The sequence below is a fragment of the Setaria viridis genome, chromosome 1, assembly GCF_005286985.2.
Source record: "Setaria viridis chromosome 1, Setaria_viridis_v4.0, whole genome shotgun sequence".
Classification (NCBI taxonomy): domain Eukaryota; kingdom Viridiplantae; phylum Streptophyta; class Magnoliopsida; order Poales; family Poaceae; genus Setaria; species Setaria viridis.
The window spans coordinates 39,456,390-39,473,603 of NC_048263.2; the positions used below are offsets into that span (position 1 = coordinate 39,456,390).

At 49.9% G+C, this 17,214-nt stretch overlaps 1 protein-coding gene across 1 annotated transcript; it reads right to left on the bottom strand.

The window, feature by feature from the left end:
* Nucleotides 1–13,164: 13,164 nt before the first annotated feature.
* LOC117840823 (protein SUPPRESSOR OF MAX2 1) lies at nt 13,165–16,637 on the bottom strand. The gene is made up of 3 exons (XM_034721364.2): nt 15,251–16,637; nt 14,900–15,131; nt 13,165–14,791 (listed from the first exon to the last, which is right to left on the bottom strand). Exons 1-3 carry the CDS (start codon nt 16,432–16,434, stop codon nt 13,391–13,393), a joined length of 2,817 nt encoding a protein of 938 aa, XP_034577255.1. The 5' UTR covers nt 16,435–16,637; the 3' UTR covers nt 13,165–13,390.
* Nucleotides 16,638–17,214: the final 577 nt, after the last annotated feature.

Consider the following 17,214-nt stretch of genomic DNA (forward strand, 5'->3'; position numbering starts at 1 on the left):
TGTAACGATCTTAGTTTAATCCGCCGAGTTAATCCCGAGGCAAACCCCAAATCTGCCGTCTCCATCAGCCGACCCCTAAAAGACCCAGCAAAATCGCACCAACCCGGCAAACGGCAGCTCTTCTCTAAGTCCCGAAACAGTGTTCCTCCAAAATCTTAGAGCTGTGGGAGAGCCAGAGACTGGATGGTGGATCCAAAACCAGATCCCACGGATCTCTTAAGTCAAACGCGCCTGAGCAGCGTGCGCCCCGCTTCAGAGCTTCCCCGCCGCGTGGCTCAACCTCTCCGACGCGCGCCGCCTTGCCCAGCCGCCGGCCGCGACAAGATAGATCAGCGCGCCTCCCTCCCAATCGCGCGCAGAAGCCCCTGCAGCCCTTTCTGCCTCACCTCATCTCGCTCGCACCCTCACCGGCCGCGCCAAGGCGCCCTGTCGCCGCCGTGGCAGAGGTTTTGCCGCTGCCGCGTCAGACCGCCTCGCATCCCGCACCCATCACCTCGCCCGGATCCCCGGCCGCGTGCCCCGATGCCTTCCAGCTTTTCCGTCTCTCCACAGTCGCGCCGCCCACGTGCGCGCTCCACGACGATACCGCCCTCGCCAACCACGGCTCCGGCAGAGACAGCTCCTTTTTCCGCCTTGCCGGTAACGCGCCCTGGCAAGCTGCTGTTTTGCGCTCGCTCGTGCCGCCGCTCGCCCTGTCACCTCGCCTGTTGCGACCTCGCTTGCAGTGCCTTCCTTCCTGTCACACGCCAGTCAAGTCGCCGCCCACAATCCGCCGCTTGACGCGACCAGACCCTGCTCGCCCTCGCCAACTCTTAATCCCGGCAAAACCGCACATGCGCCGGCTTTGTCTCCGGTGCCCAATGACCAAAGACCCTGTCCCCGAAGCTCTGCTTTGCCGGCCAATAGAGGCGCCGCCCAATCGCCACCAAGGCAGAGTAGTCCATCCTTTTCTTCCCGATCTTCGCGCTGCTCAAACTCTCTCTCTTCCGCGCAGCTATAAAAGGGAGTACCAGAGCCCCTACTGGAGTTTCCTTCGCCATCGCTGCCCCGCCGCACCATACTCTGCTCGCACTTGAGCACTGCCGCTTAAGCTCTTGAGGAAGTTTCCCTCTCCGCTCAAACCCTCCCCAACCCACCAGCCGCCTGTTCCTCCGCACGGTGCTAGAGCTTGCTTGTTGTCCACAAGAAGCACCGCCGCCGCCGGAGCACCGTCGAACCTCGCCGCCATCCAAGCCTTAGCACCTTAGTCCTTTCGCCTAAGTCTGTTACTTCCCGACCCCAAGACTTCACCAGTAGGCCTGAAGGTAAGCTGCTGGCCTCCTTCCCGGTTCGCCCGACCCCTTTTTCCGTCTCGCCCGACCCTGTCTGTTTCACTGACCCTTATCCGCCTTGCCCGAGGGCTCAGCTGAATCTTTTTCTTTGACCCGAGGATATCTGTGTAAAATTTCGGGGACTTCTCTGTGTTAAGTCTGAGGACCCCGGTATAGTTATTCCTTAAGTCTAACGGTTAGGTCATAAGTTTCTCCCAATCCGATCCTTTTATCTTGTTCTCCACCAACTGAAGTTGGACTCCTCCACACCTTTCCTGCAGCTTTGCTACAAGTGTCTGAGCTAAAACGTGCAAGTGTTGTTGAAATAACCGTCTAAATGTTTAACCCTGCATTGCACTTCCGTGTAGAGCTAAATCTCGCCGACGGCACATACGAACTGCATCCGGCGCCAGAAGACGGAGCAGTAGCTGAGCCGCCGATCGCAGAAGCTAAAGCAGAACCCGCCGAGGACCAGTTTGCCTCCACCCCGCTCGAAGGCAAGCCCCGGAGCATGAACCCAACTTTCTAAACTTGCATATGCCTTCCTTCATATGTATGTGCATTTATGTTATAGGAGTTGTTTGAAACCATAGATGCATGACTTAGTTCCCTTGATCTAAACACTAGTATGCTGAGTCCGAGTAGTTGCAATGCTTAATAGGGCTCGGCAGAAGTCGAGTGATTTCCTGTCACTCGCGAGTTATAGGAGCTGATTGTTCTTCTTCTGGTTACAACTATAAGAACGATGGACGGGGCAGGGTTTGGTGACCTCTTTTGGTGGTCGGTTGATCGCCCCGTCTGTTTACTTGAATCTGTTTAAGGTTCGACAGTGGTGGTGTTCGTGATCAAGTATTTGAAAGTACTAATCTCATACCCATTATGGGATGGGGAAGCCTAGTACCTGATTGAACCTGGACGTGAGTGGTTCGATCCACTGTCTCTGGAACAGAGTTCCCCTGCGGCCGCATGTGGTGGCAAGTGTGGTCACGGAATGGCAGAGGCCGGGTCTGTGGAACCTTGCACCAAGAGAAGTGGGCCTGACACGGGTCAGGGGATTGATGGGGACGGCCGACACAGGAAGCGACCCTCGGTGGTGCGCGGATGTCGTGAGGTTAGGTTCGCCATGCATGGTTAAGGAACTTGAATCGATTCGTCTGCCTCTCACAGTTTGAGACTGCTTGATCGCTATGCTACACTGAGTAAAGATGGAACATGATGGTGCTATGAACTCGCTGCTTGTTCTACACATTGTGGTTGGAAACTATGTTTGTTTAGTATAAGTTGTCAATGTAGACTAGTTAAGGAACTTAGAATCTGAGCTAAAATATTAAGAGTGAGGACCTACTGTAGTCGCTTTTGGCAAAACAAACCCCTCAGCCAAAGAGCCTTGCATGTCTAGAAGTGGTGGAGTAGTTTTCCCGCCGGTCGGTTAAGTCTTGTTGAGCTTAGAAGCTCAGCCTTGTTTGTGGCATCTCTTTTCAGGTGAGGTTGAAGCTTCTGAGTTCACTGTTGTTGGCACTTGGCCGCCCCAGCTTCCTCCTGGGTGGACGGTCGAGTGGGATCCCTCCTCGGACGGCGAGGAGCGGGATCACTGATGTCCTGTTTGGCCTCACCAGGAACATCCGACCTCGGCGCTAGCTTCCGCTATATTTACCTTTTTCCACTGCTTTTGAACCTTGTAAAAATCTGATTTCGAACCGATTGCTAACCTGGTCCTGTTTAAGTGGTTTAATCGGATGAAATCCGACGGATCGTCAAGTTAACTTGATTAAAGCATGAGATTCGCGTGTTAGGCGACTTAACCGTGCTTTAGCTAAGTTAATACGAGGTGTTCCGCCATAATGGTCAGGAGCATTTATGTAGTAAAGGACCAGACATGAACTTAAAAAAATAAAACCCTTTCGCATCTTTTGCGGCCTTGTTGATTTAATTCCACCAAGTGGTTAATTGATAATAAAAAAATTAGTGCCTATGGTTTACATCCATCATCCTGGTCCAAGGTAGGGTGATACCCTGTAATTTGGACCTTTATTCTCTCTTAATCAAAGATACGCAGCTCTCCTGCGTGTTCGAGAAAAATAATTAAAAAATTACATTGTAACTTTCTGCATCAATTTAAAACAAGGGCTTCATCTTGAAGTCCTTGTTTTATATTTAAAATATTCAGTTGAGCAAGCATCTAGCTATATTTTGGCTTATTCTTACAATCAATCATTAAAATTTAAACTGAACACAAATAAGTCAAGAATCAACGTAAGCAACAGAATACGAACTTGAACTTTTGCCACAATCTCAAACACCTCAGTATAAGGTAGCTAGGAATAAAAGCAATGTTCGGCAAAGCATTCACCACCATCCCCACAACATTTCGATTACGATCTGCCAGTGCTCCTCCAGTGCACGACTACATAGAACAATATGAATTAAGTTGCAGGAAACAATCTTTTTATAGCAATAAAGTATAGCTAACAATACATGAATCAAATAGATTGAGTTTATTATCACCTCAGGAATTGAACCACCAATGAACAGATAGTGATTCTTTTGGTGATCCATAGGATCCAATGCTTTCACTGTTGTTCATCTACAAATCAAATCAAGATCTTTATCCGTAGCTAACACACAAGCTTCACTACCAAACTCCAACTCAGGCTCTAACGATGCAACATGTAAGTTTGACCCTCCCATGAGCTCAAAGAAGGCTATGTTGTAGTGTTTGCTGAAGAATAATAATGTCAACTCAGAAGTGGTCCCATCCAATAGGTGAGTAGTCACCTGAAAAGAAAAGATGTAATTGAAAGCAAACAACAATTACCAAATATTAGACTATGCAGGAATACAAAGTTTTATAATAAAATCAAGGTCTTTGGAACAACAGCGAAACAAAGAACAAACTATGAAGTGAACATCTACAATCAATAGCAAAATGTGGATACAAGCATCCAAGATAAGTACTACAAGCAACCAAGATAAGTACTTATAAATAATGTCTAGTAAAATATGCATACACTCATAGCTCGAAATGTCAGGTAAGTAAACTTTCCAACAAATGATTCATGTATTTGCAAAATGTTTATATGAAAATATCAAGCGGGCCAAAAGCTTGGGCAATCAAAGAGTAAAAAATAAATCGACCACAAGAAGGCATTCCCCTGACTTGCTAGCTTGGGCAATCAGTGAGTAAAAAAACTCGACCACGAGAAGGCATCTCCTGGCTTTCTCTTAAAAGAGGGGACTACCGGACTACCAAACTCTTCAATTTACTCATGCCAAAAGAGACTACTTGATTCGAAAATTGCTACAGGTGACAAGAAAAGGCTCAAGGCATATTGTGCTCCAGGTGAAAGTGAAAATTTTATTTAGCTCATGGGTAACTGTATTATGGAAATTTCTAACAGTCCTAGTCAGTTGGATTTGTTATTATTAGTATGTCATCTCTTGCTATATATCTTAACAGAGTCACTCTGAGTGTCATTGAAAAAAAAATCTAGTAAAAGGTTTTGCCCCCACCAAACTCGGCTATGACCATAGCCTCCTCTCAACAACAAAAGCACGACGATTAGATGGCGATCAGCCCTTACCTCACTTTACTCGTCCTGTAACATAACAATGATGAAGGTAGCTATCTAGAGTATGGTGGAGGTCCAACCTCAACGGAATGGCAACAACCAAGAACTATGTGTAGTTTTCAGCATAAAGAAGAGCATAACATAAGTATAAAGGAACAACATAATTTCGAACAAATGTCTGAGAACTAGAACTGATAAGGTAATTACCTTGACGTTAGGAGCATAGACATTGTTATCCTCCCAATCATCCAATGATGTATTTGTGCATATGATTTGAGAAGAGGTGACAACAATTGCAGATCTATTGACTTCAACCCACTCAATGATAACACCACTGCAGCGGCTTATCCCTTTGCCATTTGTACATCAACTGAAAACTTAACATAACGGCATATGGATATGCATGCTACATTAGAGGGACACAGGTAATACCATGGGAGGAAGAAAGGCTCAGCACTGATTCGGCTACATCTAGAACTGCATTCTTCTTCTTAAGGTCATGCCAATCAGTGATGTTCGCGGCATTCTTGCACTGCTTGAGCGTTGGTAGCTCTTGTAGATGAGCTATACAGATTGCAAGATGCATGCATAAATGCATTAGAACAGTAAAGTTAATCTGAATGAGTGCTTTCAGTGTGAAACATTTCTCTTTATCTTTAGTGCTCCCCTGGTATAAGGGAAGGAAGCCAAGCAAACCAACCTAATTTCTTCTGGCACTTTGCATAATCTTTGTGGTAGGCGTCGACGGCCTCCGGATCCGAGTTGTACACGTGCACCACATCTCCACTACTGGTTGTCTTCTTTACCAATAGAGACTTGGGCCGCCGAACTGGAGAGCTATATTCAGAGGAGTCGGTGTCCTTCTCCACCGCCGCATCATTGCTGCTCGCGCCCACGTCAAGACGAACGACCCAAAAAGTTGAGGAAGAAAATCACACGGAAGAGGCCCACCTACTTACTCTTCACAACCCATTCGATCAAATATCCGTCAACAATTTCCTTTCTAAAAAAATCAGTCAGCACTATAGCAACATGAAAACAAGGGAATTTTAGCTTCAGCTTTTTGATAGCGTAATACCCTAATAAAAATAAAACCCTCAACAATGAAAACCAAATTAGTATGGGTGTGTTTGGTTGCTTGGGTTAGTTGCAGCCAGGCTAATAGTTATGCATGGCCCAATGTAACTTGTGTTAGTATAGCTAGAGCCCATCTGTTTGGTTGGGTGGCTAATCTGGGTCAGGCCAAGATGAATTCGTGTTTGGTTGATTGGCCAACAGTTTGGCCTGCATAATAACGGGCTTTGCATCATGTTTGGTTGGACTGCCCAAGCCCAGTCAAGTGACCAGTGACCAATCGCCGTTATTGTTCACCTCTGTTTTTCAGTCCTTGATCTATCTGAGGCAGTCTGTGGTTGGTGGACAATGACCGGTTCCACATGCAGTGTCATGCCAATTTTCATATAACAACAATACCATGCATCAGTGTTATATCTAATTATCTTGTCACCTGTGATCTAAGCACTTCCTAGCACTGAAACAAAAAATAAAGAGTTACACGCTGTTGTCTTAACTAACAGTTTGGAGTGCACTGTTTACTGACCATTGCTCAATACGCAATTACACATTATTTGTGAATAACAAAGATATCCATAATTTAGAAGTTCAGTGGTATCAAAATGTTCAAAGATATCCATAATTCAGAAGTTCAAAGGTAACAAATTGTTTAGAGATATCCATAATTCAAAAGTTCAGAGGTAACAAAGATATATGAGCAAGATTTCTAGTACCTCACAAAAGTAACAGATTCATCTCACAAGTAACAGATTCAACACAACACAATTTTTCTACTTAAGCTGCAAAACATGTGTTATCAAAGAAGTTCATCTCCTACAATTTTTCTGCTTAAGCTAGGATAGTCTGCAATTCCTACTTAAGCATGTAAAATTGATAATCACATCTTCTAGGTAGCTTTCCTTATGTCCACATGACATTCATAGACATCTTCCAGGTAGCTTTCCTTATGATCACAAAAGGTTATTGTCTTCCAGGTAGGTTCTCATTCACAGGTCTCTATCTTCTGGTGACATCTTCACAAACTAAATAGCAGTTGCTTTGTTTGTGGTCATGTGGTTCAAAGCTTTCATCAGCAGAGATCTTGGGAAACTTGGAGTGTTCATGCATGCTTTATATGTCCCAGGGTACACTTCACCATGAGCAGCATCTTGCACAGCAGCTGCAAAACCCCAGATAGCATCATTCATTACATGCATCAGTGAAGCATCGTCTTCGCTTACCATCCTCTTCCCCCCCCCCCCCCCCCCCCCCCCCCCGCCAACCTTGCCTCCAGAGCTTTCAACATCCTTTGTTCCTTCAATTGCTGCCGCTGTTACTGGAGCATCTACCTCCACATCCATTGTCTCAGGCTCAATAAATGGTTGTCCAAGGGTTTCATTTGATCCTATTGCATACCTTCCTATAGCAACACCACTTCCAAAGATCATCTGCATCTGAACAAAGTTCTTGATTGGGACGTTGAGGAACTCTGCATCCTTAGGGTGGTCCTGCAAATGTAGTTCTATACAGTAAGCTAAATCACACAAGATATGTGGAAGTTGGAATATAGATATTGAGCAAAATCACAGATATTGAGCAACTCACCTTGAGGTGCCCTTTGTAGTGCTCTGGTGCTAGTGTGATCATGTAGTTCTCTTCATCCTAATTTGACCCACTAAGCTCCTTCAGTTTGCTGATTTTCACCCATTTGGCCCGCCATTTGCGAAGGTGATTGTACACCTGAGTTCTGCTGACCTCCAACCCTGTAAACTCACGCAGATCACTAGCCACACTATTTAGATGTACATCTTTAAAACCTTTGTCGGTCTTCAATCCCTCCCCAAAAAGCTTAGTGAACCTCCTAAGGACAAATGCAGACATTACTTCTGTCCACACCAGTCTTGCAAGTCCCTGCCCACCATTTCCCTACCCACCACCTCCCTTACTAGAATTTACCTAGCCTGCCCACCATTTCCCTGTCCACCACCTCCCTTACTAGCATTTACCTACCCAACACCTCCCTGTCCAGCATTTACCTGCCCACCATTCACATTCTCATTCCATGTGGACTCATTAGGTACATGATCATCTACTCCAAACCTAAGGATCCAATTGTGCAAGATGCAATAAGCTAGGACCAATTTGACTTGTGTCTTGTATGGGTAGAAAGGCTTGTTGTCCAAGATTCTGAACCTATTCTTGAGAGCACCGAAAGCCCTCTCCACTGTGGTCCTAAGGGAGGAATGCCTGAGGTTGAAGAGCTCTTTAGGATTCCATGGAACCCTTGCACCAAACTCTCTCAAATGATATCTTGTGGCTCTGTATGGAGGCAGGAAGCCTGGTCTCACTGCATATCCAGCATCTACCAAGTAAAATTTACCTACCATGTGACAAACACAGCCAATGAGATGGTGTTTCTAATTGTGTGTGGTATAAATAGGAGCATCCTATTGTGTTTTAGTTACCTGGTGGCACCCTTAAACTGTCTTCCCTTTCAAGAGCATCATTCAAGGTTAGTGCATCATGAGCGGAGCCCTCCCAACCAGCCAAAATATATGTAAATCTTAGGTCAAAGTCTACTGCAGCAAGCACATTTTGGGTGGTTGTGTGCTTCCTTCCTAGAAAGGCAGCCCTAATTGACCTTGGAACTCTTGCAAGAACATGAGTCCCATCAATTGCACCTATGCAATTCTACAATGTGAAACAAAACAGATGGTTACTACTTCCCATCAATTGCACCTATGCACTGGTTTGTGTATGCTAACCTTAAAATATGGGTTCCACCGACGGCTACCCCCAATCTTGGGATGAACAGCAGTTGAGGAAGGTTGGATCATCTCCTGTCTAAGCTCACCAACAGCATAAAGGGTCTCCTGAAAGTGCCTGCTAATGGTTTCAAATGACCTTCTAAAGGATAAATTGATTACCCTAAACCTTTGGTTGTGACCAACTACATGCAAGAACATTGCCACCTGCTCTTCCCCACATTGCAGTGCACTGTGTCCTTAAGCGGCTCTCTTGTGCGGAGAAGGTCACACAATTGGAAGAAGGGTGCTCTTTTCATTCTAAGGACGTCATCACACCTAGTGTCATCAGCTTGATACATGTAACTGAGATTGTTCTGCCTCTGTTCCTCTCTAGCACTCATGGGGGCATATGTGATGGGTGGTCTGGTGAGACAACAGCGCCTGAACCTAACAAACATCCAAGCTGCAACTGCAGCAACAAGTGATGCACCCCTCAGAATCAGCCATCGGCGTTTTTCAGCACCATCCATCCTCTAGAACAAAGCATCACATATATCAGAATCATGTACTACTATTTCATCAATTGTGCTATAACATTTGAAAAGAAATGGATGCAAGTCATGGCTGCGACACCCAGAGAGATGCGCCTCCCAGTGACAAGCATCAAGAACCGTGCACTGCTACTCACAGTTTAAGTAAAACAATCGGCTAGACATGAAAAATTAGAAATTTGTCATCATTGACCTTGCTGCACCGCTCATATGTAGGTAACAAGGTAACAATTTAAGCATTACTGCCAGATCTACAAAATCCGTCTAGTATTGTACCATTTCATCAAGTAGATCTAGTATTTCTCAAGAAGATGAGCGCACAAATTCACAAATCAAGACACCAGTAAGCTGAACTTGCTCGCAAGAATAAGCAAATCAAACGCATCTCATAGGAAAGCATCACACGCAGAAGGGAAATCATGCGGAAGTGACAAGTCTTGAGAGTTGAACTCGCTCACAAACCCGTCCAAGGAGCCGCTAGGCAAGCGATCTTACCGGATCGAAGAAGCTTTCAACCTTGCTACTGGAGGAGGAAGACGAACGGGAGGAGGTGACGACGATATGAGAGGGGATGAGCACAGGACCCCAGTTGCAGCGCAAATGGGGAGGGCAAGCGGTAACCCTAGCGGGGTTAGGAGGTCAAGCATGCACAAGTCGGGCCACCCGCGTCAAGGAGCTGACCACGAACCTGCACAAGTCGGGCCTGGCCGGCTGAAAACAACCGATTCGGCCGTATTAGTTGGGCCTAGCTATCCCCCTCGAGTGGTTTGGGCTGGGCTGGCTAAGTCCTTTAGCCAGACAACCAAACTAGTGCATCTTGCATTGGGCTGGCCTGGTTGGGGGATAGCCACCCAACCAAACACGCCCTATGCGTCCCGTCCATTTATTTTCTTTTGCATGAAAACCAAATCAGTATCTTGAAGAAGCTGTGGTGTGGGTGTGTGACCACAGACCAGTGACGAAGTTGCAAGCCCCAGCTTGGCAGCTTGCAAGACACTAATAACCTCTGAACAGTAAGCACTGCTGTAGCTGCTCCTGTGGTGCGGTGGGCCGCTTCTTGGCGCTGTCGCCGTAGGCACCTCTCTTGCTGCCACCAACACAGTCTACGGGCGGCATGGGGCTTGCAGGTGGAGTTGTTGTTTTGCTTACCGATGGGCATTGGCATGGCACTGAAAGCGGGGGCGACCGTGGAGTGGTAAATTCAGAAAGCTGGCGTGGGCGCGGACTTTCACGGCCAGCGCCACTCAAAGTCTGAAAGAATGGGAGCGCATTCAGGCGGCAGCAGCAGCCAGCCAGCAGCTTCTTTCCCCCTCGTCGTCGTCGATTCCAACGAGTTGTAGCTCTGCTACTGCTAAAGCTGCCGGGATGGTTTAGCGCTTTATCTGAAGGTGTGGGCAACAAAGGTGAGGTAGTTACGTGCTTAACGTGCACCTCGTTTGTCCTCTGGCCCTTATCCCTAAACATGCAGCAGTTTTGTCCTTGGCGTCTACCTCTCGATCCGCTTTGTTGCGGCTACCATCTGTGGCCTTTGTCGACCTAGCTAGGTGCCCTCTTCTTTTATCCATCTCCTTGTCGCAAGCAGGCTGCACCTACTGCAGAAAGATAACTAGATAAGCTTCCGGCCGGGTTTTATTTACTAGATTAGTCATAAATTACGCTACTACTGCCATTACCATCTTAGTTCATCTATCTAAACTGCTGAAAGATAAGCTTGTTCATTATTCTTCTCTAGTTCCAAACAGGATATGTAGCATCAGTAGACTATTCGCAGGACCATCCATGCAGGCCGTATTATATTTTCATCTACAAATTAATTTTTTTAGAGATCCAGCAGATTGATTACTGATAATCTGATCTAATGGATATGTGTGCAGCAATGTTGTTGGTATACCATACCACATGGGCCAGCTGAGAACTTTTGTATATTAATGCGAGTCCTTTCAGAGGCTGTACGTAGCAGAGTAGTTGTTATAACGAAACTTACAGTGAGCGTTTGTCCTCTGGCCCTTATCCCTAAACATGCAGCCGTTTTGTCTCTGTCAGCTACCGCCGCTTAACCACTCTGTAGTGCTTTGCTACCTGCAAAAGGGAATTCAGCGCGGCGACAAACCATCATTCCCTCTATTCCCTTCCATTTCAACACACGAGATGTACCTACGTCCTGCTGCTGAATGCTGCATGCATGATGGGATGGTGTAGCATTTTGCGCATTTCTAGGGGATAACATTGGTGCTTGTGTTCAAGCTGGATTATTCAAATGGCCTCAGCAGCAGCAGAAATACTCCCTTCGTTCCAAATTGTAGATAGTTTTAGCTTTTTTAGGTGCATAGGTATTATTATGCATCTAGATATAGTTTATGTCTATATAAATAATAATATTTATGAATTTAGAAAAGTCAAAACAACCTACAATTTGGAACAGAGTGGTAGTTTGGATCTTGCATCCTCTCTCTTTCTCTCTGTCTATCAGACCAAAAGGGCATTGAGAAAACAATATGCAGCCGCCGAAAAGATACAGCCAATAAAGGGTGGAACTGCATTATTGGCGAGGTTCAGTAAATCTTTTCCTTTGTTTTTTTGTTGGGATGACAGGGGCAGGCCGGGTTCAATAAAGTTACCATCAGCTGTTACGAATAGAACTCCCAAAATTCCTAAATGCCTACAGGCAATAGTTGTCCTAGGGTGTCGGGAACTCTAGCTATGTGTGATTTTCTCATCAGTGTTAGCAGCAGTAATGCATGGTTCATCATTATGTGATGATATCTAATCACACAATTTGAATGCTTACTACCGAGTTATCCGAGAAATAGGAAGATTAGCACACTATACGTACAACTAGGCCGATCCATGCAGTAGTATCGCCGCCTCCAAAGCCGAGATCAAGTAAAATACACGGACGCATCAGAAATCCCCCATGAAAAGGCGGTAGATCATGCATAGTAAAAAAAAAATATAGGGACGCGATGGCCATGGTCCGTACGGTGATGGGGGAGGGGGGGTAGCCAGCCCGGCCGGAGGAGGTGGGGTGAATCTTTGGAGGCCACTCGCTCCCAGCCAATCGGATCCGTGCGTACGTACAACCGCGTAGGGTTAATTCGATTAGATTAGCGCGGGAATTAGTTACGGCGTGCGCCTGCGCCCCTGCGGTAACTTTTGCTTTTCATCAACCCTCGCGTCATCCCCCTTTGCCTTTTGTCTGGCGAACGGATCGATGGATAAAGCGGTGGCTCGGCTGATCGGCTCGGCCGCTCGGCCGGCGACCCGCGTGCGATGCGCTGCGGCGTGCGGTGGTGGTGGCTTTGGCACTGCAGCTGCAAGCCTGCAACGGCATGCCTTCTTCCGGGTGGTTGCCGGCCGGCCTCCCGATCGAGGCGCGTCGCGTACGCCGTGGAGCCTGCCCTTTTTTGACCGAGACTTGCTTTCGTCGGCCGCGCGCGTAGCTCGATCCGGATCAGATTGGGCTACGAAGCCTACGATTCAAGAAGCTGTATTGCCGTTAGCCTGTTAAACACTGCTGCAGCTGTGTATCTGTACTTGGTACTAGGAACATGATGTGCAGTGGAGACAGTACTGCATGGGATGCATTATATTGGTAGCGCCATCATGCATGCATACCCAAAGTGTTTACCCATTAATGAATGTCGTGTAACGGAGTCGAGGTGTATCATGATCAAGTAATGATGACTGTCAATTAATCACAGTGCACTATAGTAGTTGATAATTGATGAAAGTCGGCCTTCTTTCATTACCTAGAAAATGTACTGTATGAGCAGCGTTGGATGCAACACGAGTAGTATACTGGAAATGCTATCTTTTTAGAGCACTTATAGTTTCAAGTTCAGATGCATGCATCAGCAGCAAGCAAGGCAGGCTGCTGGTTTCTAGATCATACTCTACCGATTAACACGATTGTTCAGCAGATGCGAATCATAGATGGTTGCCAAGTGAATCCATGACTTCAGTGAAACAGAAGCAACATGAGGGGAAAAAAAGAGCTACTGGCTAGCTTCTAGATCCCGTCTCCAACTTCATTATGCATGACTGCTAGTTTTTCCGACGAAACAAAAAACTGATGGCTGAAAATTTACATGAATGTACTAATGTACACCGTTCATGCTTGATCATGCTTTTTGATGACCAGCAAAAAAAGGAAAAAAAAATCAGTTGCCGTCGACGGTCACCGGCATAGGGAACACCTCGCCGCCCTTCCTCCGGCCGCTGCCTTCCACCGTCGCTCCGTCCACGTCGTTGGTGCTCAAGCTTCGCTTGAACTGCCGTAGGCTAGGGCACAGCACCTCGCCCGCCCACGCATCCAGGGCCGGCGTGGCCGTCGTCCGCACGGCGCCGGCGGCTAGCCTGTCCAGCAAGCCGTCATCGACGTGAACGGACGGCCACCCGCCGCCGCCCGTGATGTCTCCCAACTTCGCCGGCACCAGGTCGGAGAAGCTCCGCTTCAGAGGCTCCGAGTTGACTGGCTTGAACACGACCACCCCGTCCACGGCTTTGATGAGCTCGGTCACGTTCGATGGCGCCGAGCACCTCGCCGGAGCGGGCTGGCCGTAGTCCTGTTCGTGATCCACGGTGAGGTCGCTTGACGAGTTCCGTGATCCCTCGCCGCCGCTGTCGTCTATGGCGTCGATATGGTCGTCGGACATGGACAAATTCAAGTCCAGGGGGAGCGGCTCGCGCGCGGAGTGATCTTTACGTGCCCTCGTGCGCCGATCTCCTTCTAGCTCCTGCTCCGCCCTGCGCTTTCCGGTCCCGTGCTCCAGGTTGCACCATGGCAGGTCTGGAAGTGGTGCAGCTTCTAGAGAGTTCCTCAAGTGATCCGACGACCATTGCGACATCACCACGAAGATGTTGCTGCCCAGAGCGACGTCGCGGCCGTGCGAGTCCGCGAGCCGGCCGGACTCGATCCCACGTACGATAGACCCGTGCACGACGCCGTCAGCGTGGTCGATGCCCTCGAGCACGACGACGCGGAACGGGTTCGCCCGTATCGCCTCCGCCACGCGATCCAGCGCCGTCCGGCCGCGGCACGACACGACGGACTCGCCGCCATCGTCGCGGGCCGGCGGGCAGCCGAGGCGCACGGTGACGGCGCCCGTGCCGAAGACGGACTTGGAGAGCGCCTCGGCCATGTTCCTCTTCCCGACCACGTCCGGCCCGGCGAAGACGACCCACGCGTCGGCCTTGTTGGCCCCCGCGCCGCGTCGCTTGCCTCCGGACCTGGCCTTGGCGATCGTGCTGGCAACAGCGGCGGCGGCCTCGGGCTGCCATCTCACCGCCTCCGTTAGCCGTCTTGCGAGCAGCTTGTCGTCCGTCTCGCACGCCGGCCCCGCCGCCGCCAGGCCAAGCGCAAGATCCGTGTCCACCGTAGCCTTAGGCTGCACCGGTAGCCGTACCGGCGGCGGCGGCGGCGGCGCCTGCATGTTGCCAAGAATACTAGCCCCGTTCCACTCCGAGCAAGTGACCAACGGTGGTGGCCGGCCATGCGAGTGCAGCTGCGCGCACCGGTCAAGCCACCGGCGTCGCAGCTCGTCAGCCTCCCGTGCCTTCTCCTGCAAAGCGACAGGTTCCACGTGTCAGACCGTTTCCTACGACACAGGAGTTGAGGCGTACGTGCATGACGTGGACGCGACGTGATGTGGCTGACAAAATTTACTGACCTGCGCGCGGTCTACCGGGCGTGCGCTGCTCGGCGTCCCGATCTGCAGCCACTGCGACATCGGCTGCTCGGCGTGACAGGGAGCACGGTCGGCGGAAGCCATCTCGGAGCGCTCACGCTCGTAGCCATCGACGCAGGCGTTGCAAAGGCTCGGCGCCCGTTGCATTGTGGCCGTCATCGCCGTTGACAACACCTCCACCGAGCTGCTCAGGATGCCCCTGTTGGCTCCGACACTGTCACATCCGGCAAACAAACAAACTTAGGATTTCAATGATGATCAACTGTTCTGTCAGATTTCTCATGGGAAAGATGCAATGAGACAGATGGTGCAGTGATCGCGACAGATTCGAACCTCGGCGACATCCCGAGCGGCGGCGGCGGCGGCGGAGGCCTCGGCGTGATGGGCACGGCCTGGAGGTCCCACTCGCTCTCCAGCGCCGGGTGGTACACCTGGCATTTCAGGTACGTGGCGCAGGTCGCCGTGCCGATCACCCAGACGCGGTGCTCGCCTTCGCCGGACTGGCTCAGAACGCGCGCCATCTCCGCCACGGCGGCTCGCGCCGTGTCGAGCACCACGTCCCTCCTGTTGTGTTGCTCTCCCTGACGAGCCGCGCACCTCTCCTCGACGAGCCACTGCAGGTTGCCGAGGTTGACCACGACGCCGGCGCTGGTCAATGCCGACTTCACCACCTCGCCGAGGTCCTTGATCTTGGCGACGAGCTCCGCCCTGTCCATGTCCACCAAGTCGCCGAGCTCTTTCGGGAAGGAGATGACCCGCGCGTTGCCGAGTCGCTGCCTCTGTATGAGCGCGATGACCTCTTGCAAGACGGCGTCCACGTCCGCCGTGTCGCCGACGAGCACCGGGTTGCGCTTCTTGCCCCTCTTGAGCACCTCCACAACTTTCGCCACCTCCTCCTCCCGGTGGGAAGCCTGCCGCTGCATCACCCGAGCGTTGACGTAGACGCCGGAATCGGGGGCCGCCGGATCGGAGAGGGACCTGAGCATGGCGGCCTTGACTGCCGTGCTGGAGAAGGAGGCCTCGCGCATGACGCGCGCCACGGACGGATCGTCGAGGATGGCGAGCACGAGGTGCGGCACGCCGACGCGGTGGTCGTCGGCCTCGACGCCGCCGCTCCCGATGCGCCGGTGGTGCGCGTAGGCGCGCTTGAGCGCGGCCGCGAGCGCGTTAGAGAGCGGCGGCGCGGCCGCATGGAAGGTACCGCCGCCGCCGTCGTGGTGGTGCTGGAGCTCCGTGGAGGTGGGGAGGCGGTCGAGGGCGACGGAGAAGCAGAGGTCGAGCGCGCGGCACCGGAGCGGGTGCGGGGACGCGAGCCCCGCCACGCAGGCATCTCGAAGCAGCGGCGCCGGGCCGGAGAGCAGCGCGGCCGCCGCGTGGAGCGGCGTGGTGTGCGCGTGGCGTCGCCTGGACGCGTCCGCCGCGGCGCGGGACAGCACGGCCGCGGCGTCGGGTGTCAGCGGCGGCGCGGCCGACGGCAGCGTGGCGACGGCGGGTGCCGCCGCCGCGTAGGCTCTCATGCCTGTGCTCGTCGTCCGGCGCTGCTGCGGTCAGTCACCGGCGGGCGGTTGCGGTTGCGGTGGTGTTATAGGTTTTAGCTGCGGGCGGGAGGCGTACGTGGTGTTGCTGTGGGTTAGTTTGGTTTGGCGATGTGATGGAGCTCCAAGACTTGGAGTGGTGGTAAGTGTGGTAAACAGGCGAAGCGTGCGTGCAGCTGAAAAAGAGGCGGGGGACAGGAAGGAGATTATTTAACGTGCAAGCATGTGTATGTGCTTCTGGCAGAGTGGGCCCGACGCATCAAGCAAGCAAGAGAACTATTCAGATTGGGCCCTTCCAAACGTGCAAATTCGGATGTCGTGCAAAGGATGATCACTGCCATTTTACTTGATATTTTCATCCATGCTATCACTTTGAGGTCGCTTTTCATCGATACCACTGGGCTAGTCAATTACGACTTGTGAGATGTCCTACGTGTCATTGACATAGGCTAGTAGTATCGATAAAAAAGTTCACCTTAGTTGTATAAATGAAAATATTTCAACATTATGACACATATTTCGTGTTATGTGGTTTAAATTCATCAATAAATATTTCTATAAGAATGTATTATAATTGCTACTGTTTTTGTTTATAAAGATTTTTTTAACCAATAATTTAAATGGATCTAGAATAAAAAAAATTATAAAAAATATGTTGGGTTCTTGATGAGTTATCAAATTTTTTTATTTTTATAATATAAATTTTATATGGTTGGATTTGTAATCAAATATACTCTACAATGATCATAAGTTTATAACCAT